This window comes from Salvelinus alpinus, chromosome 11 (assembly GCF_045679555.1).
Source record: "Salvelinus alpinus chromosome 11, SLU_Salpinus.1, whole genome shotgun sequence".
Classification (NCBI taxonomy): Eukaryota; Metazoa; Chordata; class Actinopteri; order Salmoniformes; family Salmonidae; genus Salvelinus; species Salvelinus alpinus.
In genome coordinates, this window is record NC_092096.1 from 45,492,196 (window position 1) to 45,511,078 (window position 18,883).

The window sequence follows — 18,883 nt, forward strand, 5'->3', positions numbered from 1 at the left end:
AAATTTCTTAAGCCTCCTTAGGTTGAAGAGGCGCTGTTGTGCCTTCTTCACCACACTGTCTGTGTGGGTGGACCATTTCAGTTTGTCCGTGATGTGTATGCCGAGGAACTTAAAACTTTCCACCTTCTCCACTGCTGTCCTATCGATGTGGATACCGGGATGCGCCCTCTGCTGTTTCCTGAAGTCCACGATCATCTCCTTTGTTTTGTTGACGTTGAGTGAGAGGTTGTTTTCCTGACACCACACTGAGATCGTTAGAGGTGCATGCCGCCACCTACTGTGTGGGCTGTGTCCGCCTATTGTTCTGGTGTGTGAATTCATTACACTTTGTGACACAAAAAGGGGAGGGGAAAAGGGAAGATCACTCCTTGTTAATCAACTCCGAACATCTGCTCCAGCTACCGCTACCCCTATCGATTGGGATAGCATAGTGGAAATGGACTGTCCAGCGATGGCCTAACTACTTCCCTATATCTATTTCTAACAAAACAGGCAATTCATCAGCTGAAATGAAATGCTATTGCAACTTATGAAACCTGGCCATCACAAGCTTTGTATAGTGTGTCTTGGATTACAATTTCAATTGTCTCCCTTGTTCCTTCCCATTTCCAATGGTGGTCATGGGTAGATGTACAATTGAAACCCAGGTTTCAGCTAATGTGTCACTGACAGAGTTAACTGCACAATAAAAATGATGGCATGATGAGGCCCCTTTTTCTTTTGACAGGAAAACTCTGGATATAATATGTGACACTGACAGGTAAAATGTCTTTCATCAGTCTTTCAAAGTCAATGTGCGATAGAAGGAAAGAAATAAGACCATGGTGCATAACACTGACTTTTTTAATAGAATTCATTTATAACAAATGGAACTTGTGTCAGCAAAGAACTGATTTTCATACAGACTTCTTTCGCCACCAATGTAACCTAATTAAGAAAATAAAAAGCACTCCTTTCATTCAGAAAAAAAACAGTTTACACTTACAACTAATAAGAGGTAATTGTATGATTCTTTTAACAAGCCTTTTTTTTTTTTTACAATTTCATGAATTAATTTCTGTCTATGCATCCAGACGAGAGATAGATAGAGAGAGCAAAGAGAACACAACGTTTATTTCTGTAATGACACTCCAAGCTTGAATGGCGAAGCCACGTTAGTTAATAACAGATGGTTGGGACAAATTTCTGAAAGTTGTCTTCTGGAATAATCACGGATGCTTTTTTTGCCACAAACTTTTTTTTTGTCTTTTTCAAAGTCGATCCTTTTTATGTGTTATTTACATACACACAAAGTGAACGTTGAAGGAGATTCTTACAGATGGGTTCAAGTAATATATTATTGGGTTCAGAATCAATAGGGCAGTGCATAGTACAAAGATAAAGAAAGTGCAATTCTTCCTATTAGGCCGGCTGCGGCCATTCTGCAATGTTTCACCATGCATAATTGAAATTAAAAAATCAAGATGAGAAAACTAAATTAAAGTTGTGGATCAGTTAATGTGCACAGACTGCTGAACTAAGTACATAAAATATGGCATCAAGGTTAAATAATAATAGCACTTTTATACGGTTATGACAGAAGAGTTGAAAAAAAGCAACTAATATTTTTAAAAAAACTAAACAATTTAGCTGCTTGAAATAAAAAGGGAAAGAAAGCACCTGGAATGCACATCCACAAAGCCATCAAAGAGCGCGAGGGTCAAATAAATGTGGGGTCAAAATTATATGTTGTTTCCTCAACCCAAAAAACGTAATTAAAAGTTTGGATACACCAACTCATTCCAGGGTTTTTCTATATTTTTACTACATTTTAGAAAAAATATTGAAGACATCAAATCTATGAAATAACACATATGGACTCATTTAGTAACCAAAAAAGTGTAAAATAAACTCTTTATAAAGTAGCCACTCTTTGCCTTGATGACAGCTTTGCACACTCAACCATTCTCTCAACCAGCTTCATGAAGTAGTCACCTGGAATACATTTCAATTAACAGGTGTGCCATATTAAAAGTTCATTTGTGGAATTTCTTTCCTTCTTAATATGTTTGAGCCAATCAGTTGTGATGTGACAAGGTAGAGGTGGCATACAGAAGATAGACCTATATGGTAAAAGACCAAGTCCATATTATGGCATGAACAGCTCAAATAAGCAAAGAGAAAACATTTCAAGAACTTTGAAAGTTTCTTCAAGTGCAGTCGCAAAAACCATCAAGCGCTATGATGAAACTGTCTCTACCGCCACAGGAAAGGAAGACCCAGAGTTACCTCTGCTGCAGAGGATACATTCATTAGAGTTACCAACCACAGAAATTGCAGCCCAAATAAATGCTTCACAGAGTTCAAGAAACAGACACATCTCAATATCAACTATTCAGAGGAGTCAGGCCTTCATGTTCGAATTGCTGCAAAGAAACTACTACTAAAGGACACCAACTAGAAGAAGAGACTTGCCTGGGCCAAGAATCATGAGCAATGAACATTAGACCGGTGTAAATCTATCCTTTGGTCTGATGAGTCCAAATTTGAGATTTTTAGTTCCAACAGCTGTGTCTTTGTGAGACACAGAGTAGGTGAACGGATGATCTCTGCATGTGTGGTTCCCACCGTGAAGCATGGAGGAGGAGGTGTGATGGTGCTTTGCTGGTGACACTGTCTGTGATTTATTTAGAATTCAAGGCACACTTAACCAGCATGGCTACCACAGCATTCTGTAGCGATACACCATCTCATCTGGCTTGAGCTTAGTGGGACTATAATTGATTTTTTAACAGGACAATGACCTAACACATCTCCAGGCTGTGTAAGGGCTATTTAAACAAGAATGAGAGTGATGTAGTCCTGCATCCGATGACCTGACCTCCACAATCACCCGACCTCAACCCAATTGAGATGGTTTGGGATGAGTTGGACCGCAGAGTGAAGGAAAAGCAGCCAACAAGTGCTCAGCATATGTGGGAACTTCAAGACTGTTGGAAAAGCATTCGAGGTGAAGCTGGTTAAGAGAATGTCAAGCGTGTGCAAAGCTGTCATCAAGGCAAAGGGTGGCTACTTTGAAGAATCTAAAATCTATTTAGATTTGTTTAACAATTTTTGGGATACTACATGATTCCATATGTGTTATTTCATAGTGTTGATGTCTTCACTATTATTCTACAATGTAGAAAATAATTGAATGAGTAGGTGTGTCCGATCTTCCGCACTAGCAGACGTAAAACACAATTAAGTACTGTCAGATTTGTAACACTAACTGGTCCAACAGTTTGTATATTTCTGCAACTGTTTATAATTGCAAATACATGTATCAGTCTAATACTTTCCAGCCTAAGGCATAGTGAAGGGATCCTTTGGCTGAGTGTCTATATACTGTACACTGTGTCCGTTTGCTGGAGTCCGTTTGACTCATTGGAAATAGAGAAAGTGCTTTTCACTGTTAAGGTCAGTAAAAGCTCATGGACTCCACTAATTGTCCCATGATGCATGTCTTTGTCGACAACAGGCATTTGGCTTTGACTCCCTTAATTTTCCTAACATTCTTAATAGTCCTAGTTTGTTTAAAATGCACATTGACTGGTTGCCTCTCTTTGAATATACATCTATCCCAATTAAGTGCTGGATCTTTTTATAGATTTAAGAACTTGAAATGAGTACAAAAGGACAATACGAAAGGGGGGGTAAACATCGGTCTCCTTCCCATTGAATGCTCTACTATTTAAAAAAAAATATGATTTTCACTGAGCCACAAGAAGGCCACAGAAACTGAAAATAGAAAGCCTTGCCATGTATGCATTTGCATATATAATTTCATATTATGTAACAAATGAATACTTAAGATAAAAATTAAATATACAGTTATATGTACTATATGCACGGACTACTCAAATATTACAATAATGTGTGAAATGAAGGTTATAAAAAAAACAGACAGAAATATAAGGCACTCTAAATGCAAAATGAAAACATGTTACGCTGTTGAGCGTTTCAACACCTCAAGAAGAACATGACGTCTTTGTACCTTGTCCCTTGTCCTAGTGTATGGAACATTGACTTAGTCTAAGCGACCCCCTGCTATGGAGCTACAAACTGTATGAGCGTATCTAAATGCACTGGTGATACGTCGAGTGACACGTTCCCCACCTACATGCCTCACCACAACAACAACGTCACGACTAACAAAGTATCCATATGAACCCTATTCGTAATACACCTATTTATTGCACGAGAAAATATGCACTGAATCAGAATACGTTTTGTCCTACTGATGTGCATTCCAGTGAAAAATCTCTTCATTTCCCCCAAAGTATAGACATCTCATTGTGGAAGCTTTCATATACAATCCATTCGTTTTATATATGTACTTTATTTCAGTATACATATGTTATAGGTTATGATCATATTATAATTAATATATCATTCATATCTGTCATCTTCTATATACCATAAATACGTATATATCACGTATCTTATCCATCAGGTGCTCATCTTTTACCTTCATTCTAACATGGAAGAACTAAGATAATCGGAAGCAGCAACTTCATACTTTGCTCATCCCTGTTGATTCCACAAAGCCCCAGTTTATCGCATGAGTGTGTAAGTAAGTTATTGTGTATCCGATATTGGACAAATAAGACAAAACTAAAAAACCCTGTAGCGAAGTCAACATTTGGTAGTGTGAATACAGGACTGCACATATTGAGACAAACAAACCCCCAAAATTTGCAAGAAAAACTAAAAGAGCAAAGACTTTCTCTGCATGACGGTGCATACATTAGAACAGTTCTACAGCTTAAAAAAATACAACTCGGAAGAGAAAAGTGAACGATTACGCAAATACTTTGTTTGATTCACTTTGTCGAGTGATACGTTTTGTTAAAAAAAGGAAATCAAATTTCACACAGTTTAAAATAAAGCACATATCAACTGTATAATAAAGTACTAAAAAACTAAATCAATAGGTTTTATTTGTTTCATATATCTTTAAACATTCCCCCTTTCCCCCCAATTCTTTAAATGATGAACGTTGCGACAGGAAACGGGGTATTTTCATAGTGGACCAAGCACTGGTGTCTTCTTTTTCAATGGATAGATGTCTCTGTGTAGTTTGATTGTGGGACAGAAATGTCTCTTTACAATGTGCATCGAGTTTTAAGCCATTCTATGTGCCTCCATTTCTCTCTCTTGTGGTTCGTAATATGATGCATTACTTGTCGATGTAATAGTACGTTGTGTTATTATTTTGTTTGTGTTTCTTTCAGTTTTTTTAACCCAAGACGAATCCTTGAAGCAACAGAAAAAAAATAATTCCATAAGATGCTTCAACAGTCAGGATTCCCTCTCTGTTTCCCGTGTCAGGATGAGTTCCATGGGTTTTGGGAAACACTTGGTCCTCCAGGAATAATCTTTATGAATTTTTTGAAATTTTTGTGTCTCACATCTAACACTTAGGGCTCTATTCAATCAGATCCGCTTTAGCCGACATCCGTGTAGTGGTTGTTTTGACGGTGTTGGAGGTGGAACTGCGTTAGAGCTGTCAAATCCACAAGTGGCTCCCGGCATTACACCTAAAGTGGGCATTGCCATGGGAGTCGCATTAACAGAATTCCAATGCAGCCTTGTTTACAAGTTGGAACACTGGAATGTAAGATGGAATCTACACCATTATGATGATAGAAACCCTCATTATTTACTTTAATGATTTTTCTATTTGAGTGTAATTATTTCTATATAGCCTACACTTTCACGCTCTGAACTTCTAATGCGAGTGGGGTGGGTGTGGCTTCGTGACAATTATCGCAAGAGCAGCTGCTCACCGCTTTGACTGCTCCAAAGCAGTTCCACCTCCGACACCGCCAGAACATCTGCTATGCGGGGGTCTGCTATCGCCGGGTAACACTTGATCTGATTGAATCTAGGCCTAAATTGAGTCTTTAGTTAGGAGTTAAGAAGTACTTTCTCAAGCAGGAAATTATGGCTCAGAAGAGAGGCTCGCTGGGGTTGTCCAAGGGCCTTCTGCTTTTCCTCCGGGACAGGGACTCTTACGTTGCATAGTGGTCAAAGCTTCCAAGGTATTCCAAGCCAGCTCTGTAACAGAACTGGTATTGATCCTGAGGACAAAGGAGAGAAAGAAAATTAGACATTGGTCCAAAATGTTTGTCACCATTTTCCAACCAGGTCCTATTCATTTATTTATCTGTCTGTCTCGCTGTCTTTCTTTTCTGTCACTCTCCATATGTATGATCTTTAGTTTCCATGGCCTCAATCATTCTCTCCTTCTCCGTCTGCCATGTTTACATTTTCATTTGCCGCTGCTCAGAAATGAGAAAAAAAAAAACGTACTTAATTCACCACAGAGTAGAAGATTGCTGTTTTTAAGCAATTTCAGAGAGCCACTTGTAAGCTATTGTGTGTCTTCTCTATAGATCTTGGAAACAGTTGCCTGTCATCCATTCAAAGGATATTTTGTAGACGGCAAGTGGAATTCTGTATCTCATGAGCATCAATTTGTATACACAGTCTTGGTTTGAAAACACAGAGGAAATATGACTGCTGACTCAATATGACTGCTGACTTCACCATGTAACAGTAGAGAAGTAGCTACCTGATAAGTGCACAGATTCTGTTGATAATTCACTGTGCTGGGTAACTGCAGTCATTTCAATTCAAGGTTAATCCTGTGTGTTCCGTTTAAATGCTAAGTGTGTGGTGCTGTGGGTTGTTTGCTCAACCCAGCACATGGTAAATATTTTTGAGACGTACTACTTATAAATAACTGTGGGTTGTTACCTGCCTAATAGTTAATAGTATACACTGAGTGTACAAAACATTAATGACATCTGTTTTTTCCATGACATAGGCTGACCGGGTGAAAGCTATGATCCCTTATTGATGTCACTTGTTAAATCCACTTCAATTAGCGTACATGAAGGGTTAAAGAAACAATTTTAAGCCTTGAGATATGGATTGTGCATGTGTGCCATTCAGAGGGCGAACGAAGACAAAAAATGTAAGTGCCTTCAAACGGGGTACGGTAATAGGTGCCAGGAGCAGGGGTTTGGGTCAAGAACTGTAATGCTGCTGGGATTTTCACGCTCAACAGTTTCCCGTGTCTATCTAGAATGGTCCACCACCCAAAGGACATCCAGCTAAACTTGATACAACAACGGGAAGCATTGATGTCAAAATGTGCCATCATCCCTTTGGAACACTTTCAAAGCCTTGTAGAGTCCATGCCCCAAAGAATTTAGTCTGTTTTGAGTGCAAAAGGGGGGGGGGGGGGGTGCAACTCAATATTAGGAGGGTGTTCCTAGTGTTTGGTATAGTTAGTGTATAGTGTGGTAGGTAGGTAGGTTATGTATCATGTTTGGTTGTCCTCCATAAGGTGGGAGGTGTGGAAAGTACAGGTAAACAGGGTATCTCACCTCTGTCTGCACCATGGCCGGTCTCTGTGTCCGGAGCATTTTCACTGTCTGGAAGATATCCACCACGCCCTCGTACCTCATCCGCTCTAATACGATGCTGAGGGTGATGAAGACACCGGTCCTACCCACACCCGCACTGCGAGAAACAATCAAAAGATAATCAGACAGAAAATAAACAGTCTGAGAACCTCCAAGCTGACCAGACAAAACAACACATGACCAGACAAAACACCACATGACCAGACAAAACAACACATGACCAGACAAAACACCACATGACCAGACAAAACAACACATGACCAGACAAAACAACACATGACCAGACAAAACACCACATGACCAGACAAAACACCACATGACCAGACAACACCACATGACCACACAACACCACATGACCAGACAAAACACCACAGTCTAGACAAAACACCACATGACCAGACAACACCACATGACCAGACAACACCACATGACCAGACAAAACAACACATGCCCAGACATAAACAACACATGACCAGACAAAACACAGCCTCGACAAAACAACAGTCTAGACAAAACAACACAATCTAGACTATTTATAAACTAACTGCAGTATTTGTCTTTGTTCACGAGACTGTACATATATTAATGTTCCCCACTTGCCATGATATCTCACAGGACTGCTGTGGGGTGTCTGGGAGCTAATTTAATGTCTGGATAGATCTTTATTCTGATCTTTTATCCTGGTAAGATCAAAGTTAAGCACCACTGTTTCCACTGCAAGTTGAGCTAAATCTTTTAAATACCATTAAACGTTGTGGTCTGTTATTGTACTTGCTTATCATTATAAACTGTTTGTAAATTATATAAAACTCCATAAAATATTGTTTTGAATGTGGCTCCTTACCTACAATGGACAGATATAGGCCCATCTTGGCCAAACTGTTCTTTTGTTTTATGAACTTGGCCAATAAAATCGATGAAGCCCTCTCCCGATTTTGGCACACCTTGCTCGGGCCAGTCTGTAAACTGAAACTGCCTTACCGTCCGTGACTGTCCGTCCTGGACAAATAGGGAGAGAGAATACATTGTGTTCACTTGAATGGAACGTCAAGCCAAGAGGATGAAGTCAAGACAACCTGTACATAGCACTTGACAAACAGGCCACATAGGAAGATAGTAGAGGAAAAAAGAAAAAGGACAATCTCAATATGCCTCAGTAATGACGCTGGCTTTTGTGTGCTTTTCTATTGAAGATATCAATATCGGTCATTAACGAATCAGGGCGCCCCGAGGCACAAAGTTATAAGCACCAGAGACAGGTGTTTGTTACTAAAGATATCTGTAATTTTCACCTGAATGTATTAAAATATGAATACTAAAGACGCTAAGTCCTTTGATGTGCCTGAGTTTTGGCAGGCTCTTGAAAAGCTGTCTTTCAGGGTGTGCATTACTTAAGTGATATTGTATCCCTTTGATAAGGGGAAGCAATCCCATTGAGGTTCCAGTGTAACACACACTACAAAGGAGAAGCCTGCACCATTTATCAGTGTAAGCCTTTGATGGAATTAAGTCCCAGCGGCTCAAGGCTGCCATGCGCCGTATTTGTTTTTACACCTTTGACACATGTCATAATTCCCTCAAATATATTTATGCATATATTCATTTAAAAACCTCCAGTTCGGTATAAACAACTTATTTGATGTGGGTCCCAGATGTTGGCTTGAGGACTACTGCACAGTTAAAAACCCCGGTCAGTAGGAGTCGGCCAACTGTCAGTCCAAGTCTCAATCTGAACCGTTAAAATTAAATGGCTCAAAGAAATGGTAGCGGGTGCTGCCAAGTTTTTATCATGAAACAGAGGCAGAGTTATTCAAAGACAAAAACTTCAAAGTAGACAGATTTATGCGTTTGACCAAACTCCACACAATAAACAACAAATCTGATGTATTTTGACAAAAACTACAAAGTCAGGAACGCTTCATAGCACTGTCAAATCTCAGTGAGCGTTTGGACAGTAAAAGACGGGTGTACAACAGTATAGTACTTACCCTGGCGTCAGTCACTTTGAACTCTCTCAGGATGTACTGGGGCATGTTGTACTCAGCCATGGGGTCCACCACAAAGTACTGGTATCTGGCCGACCTCTCTGCTGGCCAATACTGGTGGCATTTTTCCTGCAGCGGGGGAAAAACAACAGAAACAAACCCCATGAGTGAGATTACCTCATACGGTACAATGAAATTCCAGCAGAGTGTACAACAGTACATGCTGTTTACGATGGCCCAGTGTTGGTCTGAATTCAATTTATTTAGCATGTTCGCATAGTTCATTTCTATATCTATTGTCGGTTATGTTATCATGTTAAAGTAGTAGCACCATTTGGTTAGCATGGCCAACAGAGTGCACAGAAACAACATAGTTTAGCTTAACACACCCTGCCCATTTCTCTGAGCTTCGTTAGCATGACTACGATGGTGGAGTTATGCTCCCAGAGCATCCTCCAGAAGTCCTCTGTAGTCTCCGCTAGCGGCCCTTGCGTGGCAATATAGGCTTTCTGTTGCCTGAAACAATATACAAATAATCAGTATCACAAAATATAAGGTAGAAGTGGACTACTATGAGTCTCAATAATTCAACCACATTGGTCAACATGTTGAAAGAAGCTCTCCTCACCTGTATCCATCAATGAAACTGGCATTGATGTAGTCGGAGCCCTCCACCCCTCGGATTGGCTGAAGACACACTCGCGTGGACTCGTATGGCATTATGTTCACAAGGCGGTTCTTGAACTTGTTGCAGGGGAGATTGGCACTGATGAATCGCGAGGTATGGGCTTTAGTGTTGGCTAAACGCTGCAGAGAGGAAGATAAGAAGCACTGCCTTGAGGTGACTGTTGGCTAATGCAGCTCTCTACTTTATTTCCCTAGTGTCTTGCTTGTGGTTGACATGAAAAATAGGGGGCTTGTGTAATATAATGCTGGCAAAAGTGAGGGAAGGACATAGTAGGATTACGGGTTCTCGGCTGCCAAACATTCTGAACGGAAAAAGGCTACACTTTTCAACCTCATATTCATCATCTCCAGCACCAAACCAGTGTCTACGTATGTGAAAACACTGCGTTTCTATGATCTGTGGTTAAAAAGATAAGAAGAAAGGCCCCAAAAATGCTTCTCTTTGACATCAAAGGGTAGCATTAAAAGTTAAAGAAAACTGCGATTTTCTAAACAGGCAATGAGTTTTTAAATGTTTCAACTTTTGATGATGTCATCGGGTATAACTTTTTTACTTGATATTGTTTTCTATAAAATGTATAAATGTGCCGTTTTCACATATGTAGACACTGGTATTGTGCTGGAGATAATGAAAATTAGGTTGAAAAGTGGTGGAATTGCCCTTTAAGTATGTAAAGGAGAATCAAGGGAATTATTGTTGCTCCTCAGATTTGCAGTGCGGAGCAAAGAATTGCATGTTGTGATTAAACAAAAAAATTCATGCCGCAGCAAGCCCGATGTGGACAGGGCCATGGGTAATCTAACCTGTATCATCTCTTAGGGGTGCGTAACAAGCAAGGCCAAAAAGCATTACATACAGCACATATAACACACCGCAGACTGGCTGACTATGACGGGTGGGTTAGTTGGAACGAGGGGGTTGGGGTTTTTACATGAAACTATATCTAACCACCCTCTGACTTTCAGTAAATACAAGAAATTAAAGTTTGCGATCTGACAAAATTGGACATAAAGTCACTGGCGCTTGCTAGAATGGTTTTTTTTCTCTTCTTTTCTTTATATAGCTAGTTCCTCTTTTGTCGGCATGGCCACTTTGGAACTATAAAGCAGGATATGAACTGGAGCACATTGGTCTTGGGTTAGCATCTAGGCTGTCCAATATCTTTAAGTTGGCTGTTTGTCTGTATCATTGCACCCTTTATCATTTTATCTATTCCTTTTGCAATATATTTTTTATAATTGCATGCTTACTCATGTAAGCCTCCTGTACAAGCTACTTTTACAACTAGATGCACTGTACTAAAATAATCCCCCTTGAAAATAAATGGCATTTTTGTGTGGATTTTTCCAATTATTTTTTATTTTATTTTTTTATTCCATGGCAATAATACAACGCAGACCAGCTCACCTTGAACTCCAGCTCCATGCCCGTGACGTTCTCTCCGCCCTCGATCCCAGTCAGCTTCTGGATGTAGGCGTAGAGGTTTCGGGCGGGCACTTCGGTGGTGCCGCATGTGACGGCTTCCTGGAGCGCGTCGTGGATGAACACGTACTGGTCCTCCGTCTGCACCATGTAGTTCCGCTGGGCGCGCATCAGCGTCACGTGGCCGTAGATGTCCACTGTCTTCTCGTGCTTGATGCGCTCCAGCATAGCGTCGATCACGATGAAACAGCCCGTGCGGCCCACCCCGGCACTAAAGACAAAACCAAGCGACACTTAAGAGACAATATTCTGTGCTGCACACCTCAGCACTGTGCCCCCAAATACACACGAAGAGGGAGGGAAATGGTCAGAACTGACAAGGTTGACTTGCTATTGGCTTGATTTGAGCCGCATTGACAATAGATGACTTGACCTAACTGTTTTAGTGGCTTGTCCAGCTTGACTGAAGAGACACTTGAATAACCTTTGAAGTAAGAACTCTATTGAGATAGTGGGCCAATAGCGTCACAATTTCCGCTGCAGTTGCAACTTGATACAAGTCATGTTGATGGTCATTCCTGAAATCTGCCCACAGATTTTTACAGTAACGTTCTTGTTTACTATAAAACCCCTAACCAATATAGCTTTGTTGTCTGCTATGTGCTGTGTAAGCCCATGATGAGAATGACTACTCTCCATTGGTTGATAATGAGTGACAGTTCAATGCTGAGAGAGGTGCCCTGTCTCAGCTGTGGGGAGCTGAGAAGTTCCCTGGCTACTCTAACACCTTGGTCACGCTGCTAACCCCTTGGCTGCTGCAGTGCTGACCATTTTGACTTTGAGTATAATCAAATCTGAAGTGGTGCTGCGGGAACCAGTGGGAGTTGGAGAATGGCTTTAGCTGCAGTTGTCTGGACATGCCCAGATTCACAAAACACTTAAACAAAAACTTAAGAAGCTTCATAAAAAAAAAGAAGCTCATAAGTGCAATTCCTCAAAAATATCTTAAGATTTCAAATTTTTCTTACGAACTTCTCAAATATCTTCTTACGAACTTCTAGATGATTGTCGCTAGGCAACCGATCTAGATAGCTATATTGCTAGCAATGACAATCATGCTCGCACATTTCTTACTGAGATGACAGTTCGAAAATATGTTTTTGGGTTTAAAACAATCACTACTGAAACTTTCAGATGTGAGTGAATGAAACATGTTCAATTGTTTTCATTAGCTTAGGGTTTAGGGTTTAGCTAGAGTGCCTTCAGAAAGTATTCACAAACCTTAACTTTTTCCACAGGTTGCTGTGTCACTGGCATACACATAATATCCCATAACGTCAAAGTGGAATAATGTTTTTAGAAATGTTTACAAATTAATTAAAAATGAAAAGCTGAAATGTCTTGAGTCAATAAGTATTCAACCCCTTACTTATGGCAAGCCTAAATAAGTTCAGGACCAAAAATTGACTTAACAAGTCACACAATAAGTTGCATGGACGTATACAATTATATGTAAGGTCCCCCAGTCGAGCAGTGAACTTCAAACACAGATTCAAAGACCAGGGAGGTTTTCCAATGCCTTGCAAAGAAGGGCACCGACCGGGTAGATAAAACATAAAATTAAAAAAGCATACTTTGAACATCCAGTTGAGCATGGTGAAGTTACAAATTGGATGCTGTATCAATACAGCCAGTCACTACAAAGATACAAACGTCCTTCCTACCTCAGTTGCCAGAGAGGAAGGACACTGCTCAAGGATTTCACCATGAGGCCCATGGTGACTTTAAAACAGTGACAGAGTTTAATGGCTGTGATAGGAGAAAACGGAGGATGGATCAACAACATTGTTGTTACTCCACAAAACTAACTTAAATGACAGAGTGAAAAGAAGGAAGCCTGTACATAATACAAATATTCCAAAACATGCATCCCGTTTCCAATAAGGCACAAAAGTAAAACTGCAAAACATTTGGCAAAGAAATTAACTTTATGTCCTGAATACAAAGCATTATGTTTGGGGTAAATATAACACAACACTTCACTGAGAACCACTGTTATTATTTTCAAGCATGGATGTGGCTGCATCATGTGCTCGTCATTGGCAAGGACTAGGGAGCTTTTTAAGATAAAAAAACGGAATAGAGCTAAGCACAGGCAAAATCCTAGAGGAAACCCTGGTTCGGTCTGCTTTCCAACAGACACTGGGACACAAATTCACCTTTCAGCAGGACAATAATCTAAAACACAAGGCCAAATATACAAAACGACATTGAATGTTCCTGAGTGGCCTAGCTACAGTTTTAACTTAAATAGGCTTGAAAATCTATGGCAAGATTGAAAATGACAATGATCAACAACCAACTTGACAGACCTTGAAGACATTTTTTCAAAGAATAATGTACAAATGTTGTACAATCCAGGTGAACAAATCTTAGAGACTTACCCAGAAAGACTGTAATCGCTGCCAAAGGTGATTCTAACTTGTATTGACTCATGTGGTTGAATACTTATCTATTCAAGTTAACATTATTAGTGATTTATTTTCATAGATTTTTTACAAATTTTCTTCCACTTTGACAGAGTATTTTGTGTAGATCGTTAACAACAAATGACAATTAAATCCATTTGAATTACACCTTGTAACACAACAAAATGTGTAAAAAGTCAAGGGGTGTAAATATTTTTCAGAAGGCACTGTATCTTGGAATTAAGAACATTTCCAAGAAGAAATCCAAGAACATTATTTTTGAAAGTCAAATTTCTTAGTAAGAAACATAGGAAAAAAACGTAAGAACATTTCCAAAAACTTTATTGAAGAATAGTAATTTTTCGTACGTTTTGTGAATCCGGGCTGGTCTGCAGTCTGCATTGTGGCTCTCTGCTGGCACTGCAATCACAGAGCATCCTCCACCTACAGTCCTCTCCAACCTGATCTGAGCTAATCACTATTTAATTACATTTTACATTTCAATTTAAGCTCTATCTGAAGTGTCAAAAAGCACAAACACACACACAGTCTTGTACAGCTAACCTTGTGGGGACACAAAATTCAGTCCCATACAAATCCAATTTTCCCTAACCCTAACTTGAATCCATACTTTTACCCTAAACCTAACCTTAATCTTAACCCAAAAAACGAACCTTAACCCTAACCCTAGCTCCTAAACTAACCCTATCTCCTAACCCTATTCTAACCCTAACACTAACACTAATCCTAACCTTAACCCCCTAGAAATAGCATTTGACCTTGTGGGGACCAACAAAATGTCCTCAGTTGGTCAAATGTTTGTTTGTTTACTATTCATGTGGGGACTTCACACACACACACAAAATCACACACACACACACACACACACACACGGCACACACAAAACACACAAACATCACAAACATGGCACACACACCCATACAAACAAATGCGCTTCACTTTTTTCACTGTGTCACTGAGATGCGGGTAAATTTGCCGGGTATCTTTGTAAGAGAGTAGAGCAGCTGACTTCAATTACTGCCATTAGCTTAGCGCAATGTGTTAAAAGCACCTAATGGCTTTCAAGAAGGCACTGAAAAGCAGGCCTCTTCATTAAGAATCCCATCGTCACATTAGAGCCAGAAAAAAATGTCAAAGGAAAAGAGGGAAAATGTGTCGCTAATGTTTCAGTTCTTTTCAGAATAGATAGCAGCATAAACTTAATGACAAGGACAGACAGCTGAGGATGTCTAATTTTCATATTATGCTATTTTTCTTTACCACGCCAAATACGTTTTGAACACAAACATTTTTGCCACTTCCCCATCTTAACTTTCATAGTGAGGTTATTTTTTTGACAGTATTTATTCGATTTTCTTCACAATGGCATTGTTGAGGAGTATGAACTCCAGTCCCCCTGACAAGCTCTTGTGTCCCCCAGCCGAGCAATGACAAGACAGTCCTTGGCTGGCTGCTCTAAAGTAAATAGGTTATTCAACTCATTAAGTCGACATGGCTACGAGGTGCGAGCCACGCTCCCCTGCCTTTCTTCCCCTGATAGAGCATTTGTTTTTCATTCATACAAAGGGGAAAAAAGGGAGGGAAAAAAAATTCACGACTGAGTTAAGATAGTCTCCGGGGCCTAAGTCTGGCTAATGTGCCGTGGTGCAGCGGAGGCGGCATGGGAGAGAGAATTAAGACACATACGGGAGTCATTTGTCGCTGCAAAACATTATGTGCTTGCGTTTAAAATGGCCGACGTTCCCTGATTGATTTGGGGACGTGTTTTGACACAGGCTTTGTTGCGACTCTTAATTAAGGTACAGTTGAAGTCGGAAGTTTACATACACCTTAGCCAAATGCAATTAAACTCAGTTTTTCACAATTCCTGACATTTAATCCTCGTAAAAATTTCCTGTCTTAGGTCAGTTAGGATCACCACTTTATTTTAAGAAAGTGAAATGTCAGAATAATAGTAGAGAGAATGATTTATTTCAGCTTTTATTTATTTCAGCACATTCCCAGTGGGTCAGAAGTTTACATACACTCAATTGGTATTTGGTACGCTTTTTCAGTTCTGCCCACAAATTTTCTATAGGAGTGAGGTCAGGGCTTTATGAAGGCCACTCCAATACCTTGACTTTGTTGTCCTTAAGCCATTTGCCATAACTTTGGAAGTATGCTTGGGGTCATTGTCCATTTGGAATACCCATTTGCGACCAAGTTTTAACTTCCTGACTGATGCCTTGAGATGTTGCTTCAATATATCCACATAAATTTCCTTTCTCATGATGCCATCTATTTTGTGAAGTGCACCAGTCCCTCCTACAGCAAAGCACCCCCACAACATGATGCTGCCACCCCCGTGCTTCACGGTTGGGATGGTGTTCTTCAGCTTGCAAGCCTCCCCATTTTTCCTCCAAACATAACGATGGACATTATGGCCAAACAGTTCTATTTTTGTTTCAACAGACCAGAGGACATTTTTCCAAAAAGTATGATCTTTGTCCCCATGTGCAGTTGCAAACCGTAGTCTGGCAGGTTTGGAGCAGTTGCTTCTTCCTTGCTGAGCGGCCTTTCAGATTATGTCGATATAGGACTCGTTTTACTGTGGATATAGATACTTTGTACCTGCTTCCTCCAGCATCTTCACAAGGTCCTTTGCTGTTGTTCTGGGATTGATTTGCACTTTTCGCACCAAAGTACGTTCATCTCTAGGAGAAAGAACGCGTCTCCTTCCTGAGCGGTATGGCGGCTGCGTGGTCCCATGGTGTTTATACTTGCGTACTATTGTTTGTACAGATGAACGTGGTACCTTCAGGGGTTTGGAAATTGCTTCCAAGGATGAACCAGACTTGTGGAGGTCTACAATCTTTTTTTCTGAGGTCTTGGCTGATTTCTTTGGATTTTCCCATGATGTCAAGCAAAGAGGCACTGAGTTTGAAGGTAGGCCTTGAAATACATCCACAGGTACACCTCCAATTGACTCAAATGATGTCAATTAGCCTATCAGAAGCTTTTAAAGCCATGACATATTTTCTGGAATTTTCCAAGCTGTTGAAAGGCACAGTCAATTTAGAGTATGTCAACTTCTGACCCACTGGAACTGTGATACAGTGAATTATAAGTGAAATAATCTGTCTGTAAACAATTGTTGGAAAAATTACTTGTGTCATGCACAAAGTAGATGTCCTAACCGACTTGGCAAAACTATAGTGTGTTAACAATACATTTGTGGAGTGGTTGAAGAACGAGTTCTAATGACTCCAACCAAAGTGTTTGTAAACTTCCAACTTCAACTGTAGTTACCAGAGGCTCACGGGTGTTGCTGAGCTTCTTGAGAAGAGATTGGTTTGTGTGTCTGTGTGTGTGTGTGTGTGTATCTGAAATATTGTGTGTGAAATGTTCTCAGGAATATTTGGGGATATGAATCACATCCAGGGTTTAAGGAGCAGCACGGCGGGGGGAGAAAACACGGCAAGCGCGAGACATTTTCTACCCCAGCCACAGCTGTTTCCAATCCTTCACCGCTTTACAGTCCAGTCCCAAACGCCGGAGAGTGATGACCTGTGAGCAAGCAGGTGACAGAGTGACAGCGTCGAGCCAGAAAGATGGGAAGGTGGAGGAAGAAGAGGAGGAGAAGGGAGGAGGGGTGACATAGCCACTTGGCTCGCCTCTTCCGTTATCGGTCGAGAGAGAGATAGAGAGAGAGATAGAGAGAGTGCGGGAGAGAGAGGTAGAGAGCAAGAGATTGAGAGGTTCTTTACGTTTGCCGGTTATAGGGGCTGGCTGGCCCTGATTCTGGACCTGTTTTCCACGTTCCCCCCAGCACTAACGACCTGTCTCTGGCTGCTCCGACAGGGGCGGCCAGCTGCTTTGGACGTCCGCATACATCAGCGGCAGGCTAAAGTGGTTTCAGGGTTTTTTCAGAGTGTGGGAAATGGGGGGATTGTACACTGTTAAAAACAGCTGTAACTGGACCCAGAGTAGATAAAGCCTGGACAACAGTAAAAGCAATTACATGTTTTATTGTCACCAAATCTAGTTCGGTCATGCAAACTCTCTAGCTTATGAAGGCGTATTAAGGCGACCACAGAAAGACTATGCAATTATCTTCACATTTACAGTTTGTATCAAAATGCTGCCCTTCTATTTAGCATGACTTTTAGCGTATCAGCACTAAATACAAGAGACTGTCTGAATGGCAAAGCAGTTGCATCAGAGGCACAGTCATAGCAACACAGGATTCTATGTATAAAGGAAAATGTGTGTCTATTCACCCTTCTGCAGTAAGCTTACATTGTTCTCCACAACCTCAAAAGGAGACACTGGCTGTGTTCAAAATGGCATCCTATCCCCTACGGGCCCTTGTCAAAAGCAGTGCATTATAAAGCGCCATTTCAGACGCAGCCAATGACACATTTTTAACCCATCACGTGATGTCTGAGACACGACCGCAGTCTCGCTGCTCAAAGTGCCTCAAGGAGAATACTCCATTTCATTGTGCGATGATGCAGCAAGGTCGGACAGACAGACACAGACTTCCAACGGCCTTGCAGAAGACTAGACTTCTTTCCTTCAGACAAATGTTTACTCCTTCCTCCTCTTCATTTGAGACACCACTCTAACATGAACTTTGAACTACTGTCGGTGCTGATAGACTAGACCAGTGGTCACCAACCCTTTTGTGAGTCAAGATCACTTTCTGACTCAAAATACGAGCCCGAGATCTACCACTCAGATTTTATTTTTTACTTGACTTAAAAAAACGGAACCTAAGCCTCTGCAACATTACCCTATTAAAAACAGTACTTAAGCAATGAGGTTTGTTTAGTAGGTTATATGCCCAATACATTATCACCG

At 40.6% G+C, this 18,883-nt stretch overlaps 1 protein-coding gene across 33 annotated transcripts in view; it reads right to left on the reverse strand.

The window, feature by feature from the left end:
* Positions 1 to 825: 825 nt before the first annotated feature.
* LOC139534247 (receptor-type tyrosine-protein phosphatase delta-like) overlaps positions 826 to 18,883 on the reverse strand; it is a 393,734-nt gene continuing 375,676 nt past the window's right edge. For all 33 annotated transcript variants that reach the window (XM_071333216.1, XM_071333215.1, XM_071333245.1 and 30 more), the window contains 7 exons: positions 11,538 to 11,823; positions 10,071 to 10,249; positions 9,832 to 9,958; positions 9,446 to 9,571; positions 8,302 to 8,456; positions 7,419 to 7,554; positions 826 to 6,104 (listed from right to left, as the gene is read on the reverse strand). In XM_071333216.1, the coding sequence (XP_071189317.1) occupies positions 6,036 to 6,104; positions 7,419 to 7,554; positions 8,302 to 8,456; positions 9,446 to 9,571; positions 9,832 to 9,958; positions 10,071 to 10,249; positions 11,538 to 11,823 (1,078 nt within the window). In that variant the 3' untranslated portion in view covers positions 826 to 6,035. The remainder of the gene's footprint in view (positions 6,105 to 7,418; positions 7,555 to 8,301; positions 8,457 to 9,445; positions 9,572 to 9,831; positions 9,959 to 10,070; positions 10,250 to 11,537; positions 11,824 to 18,883) is intronic.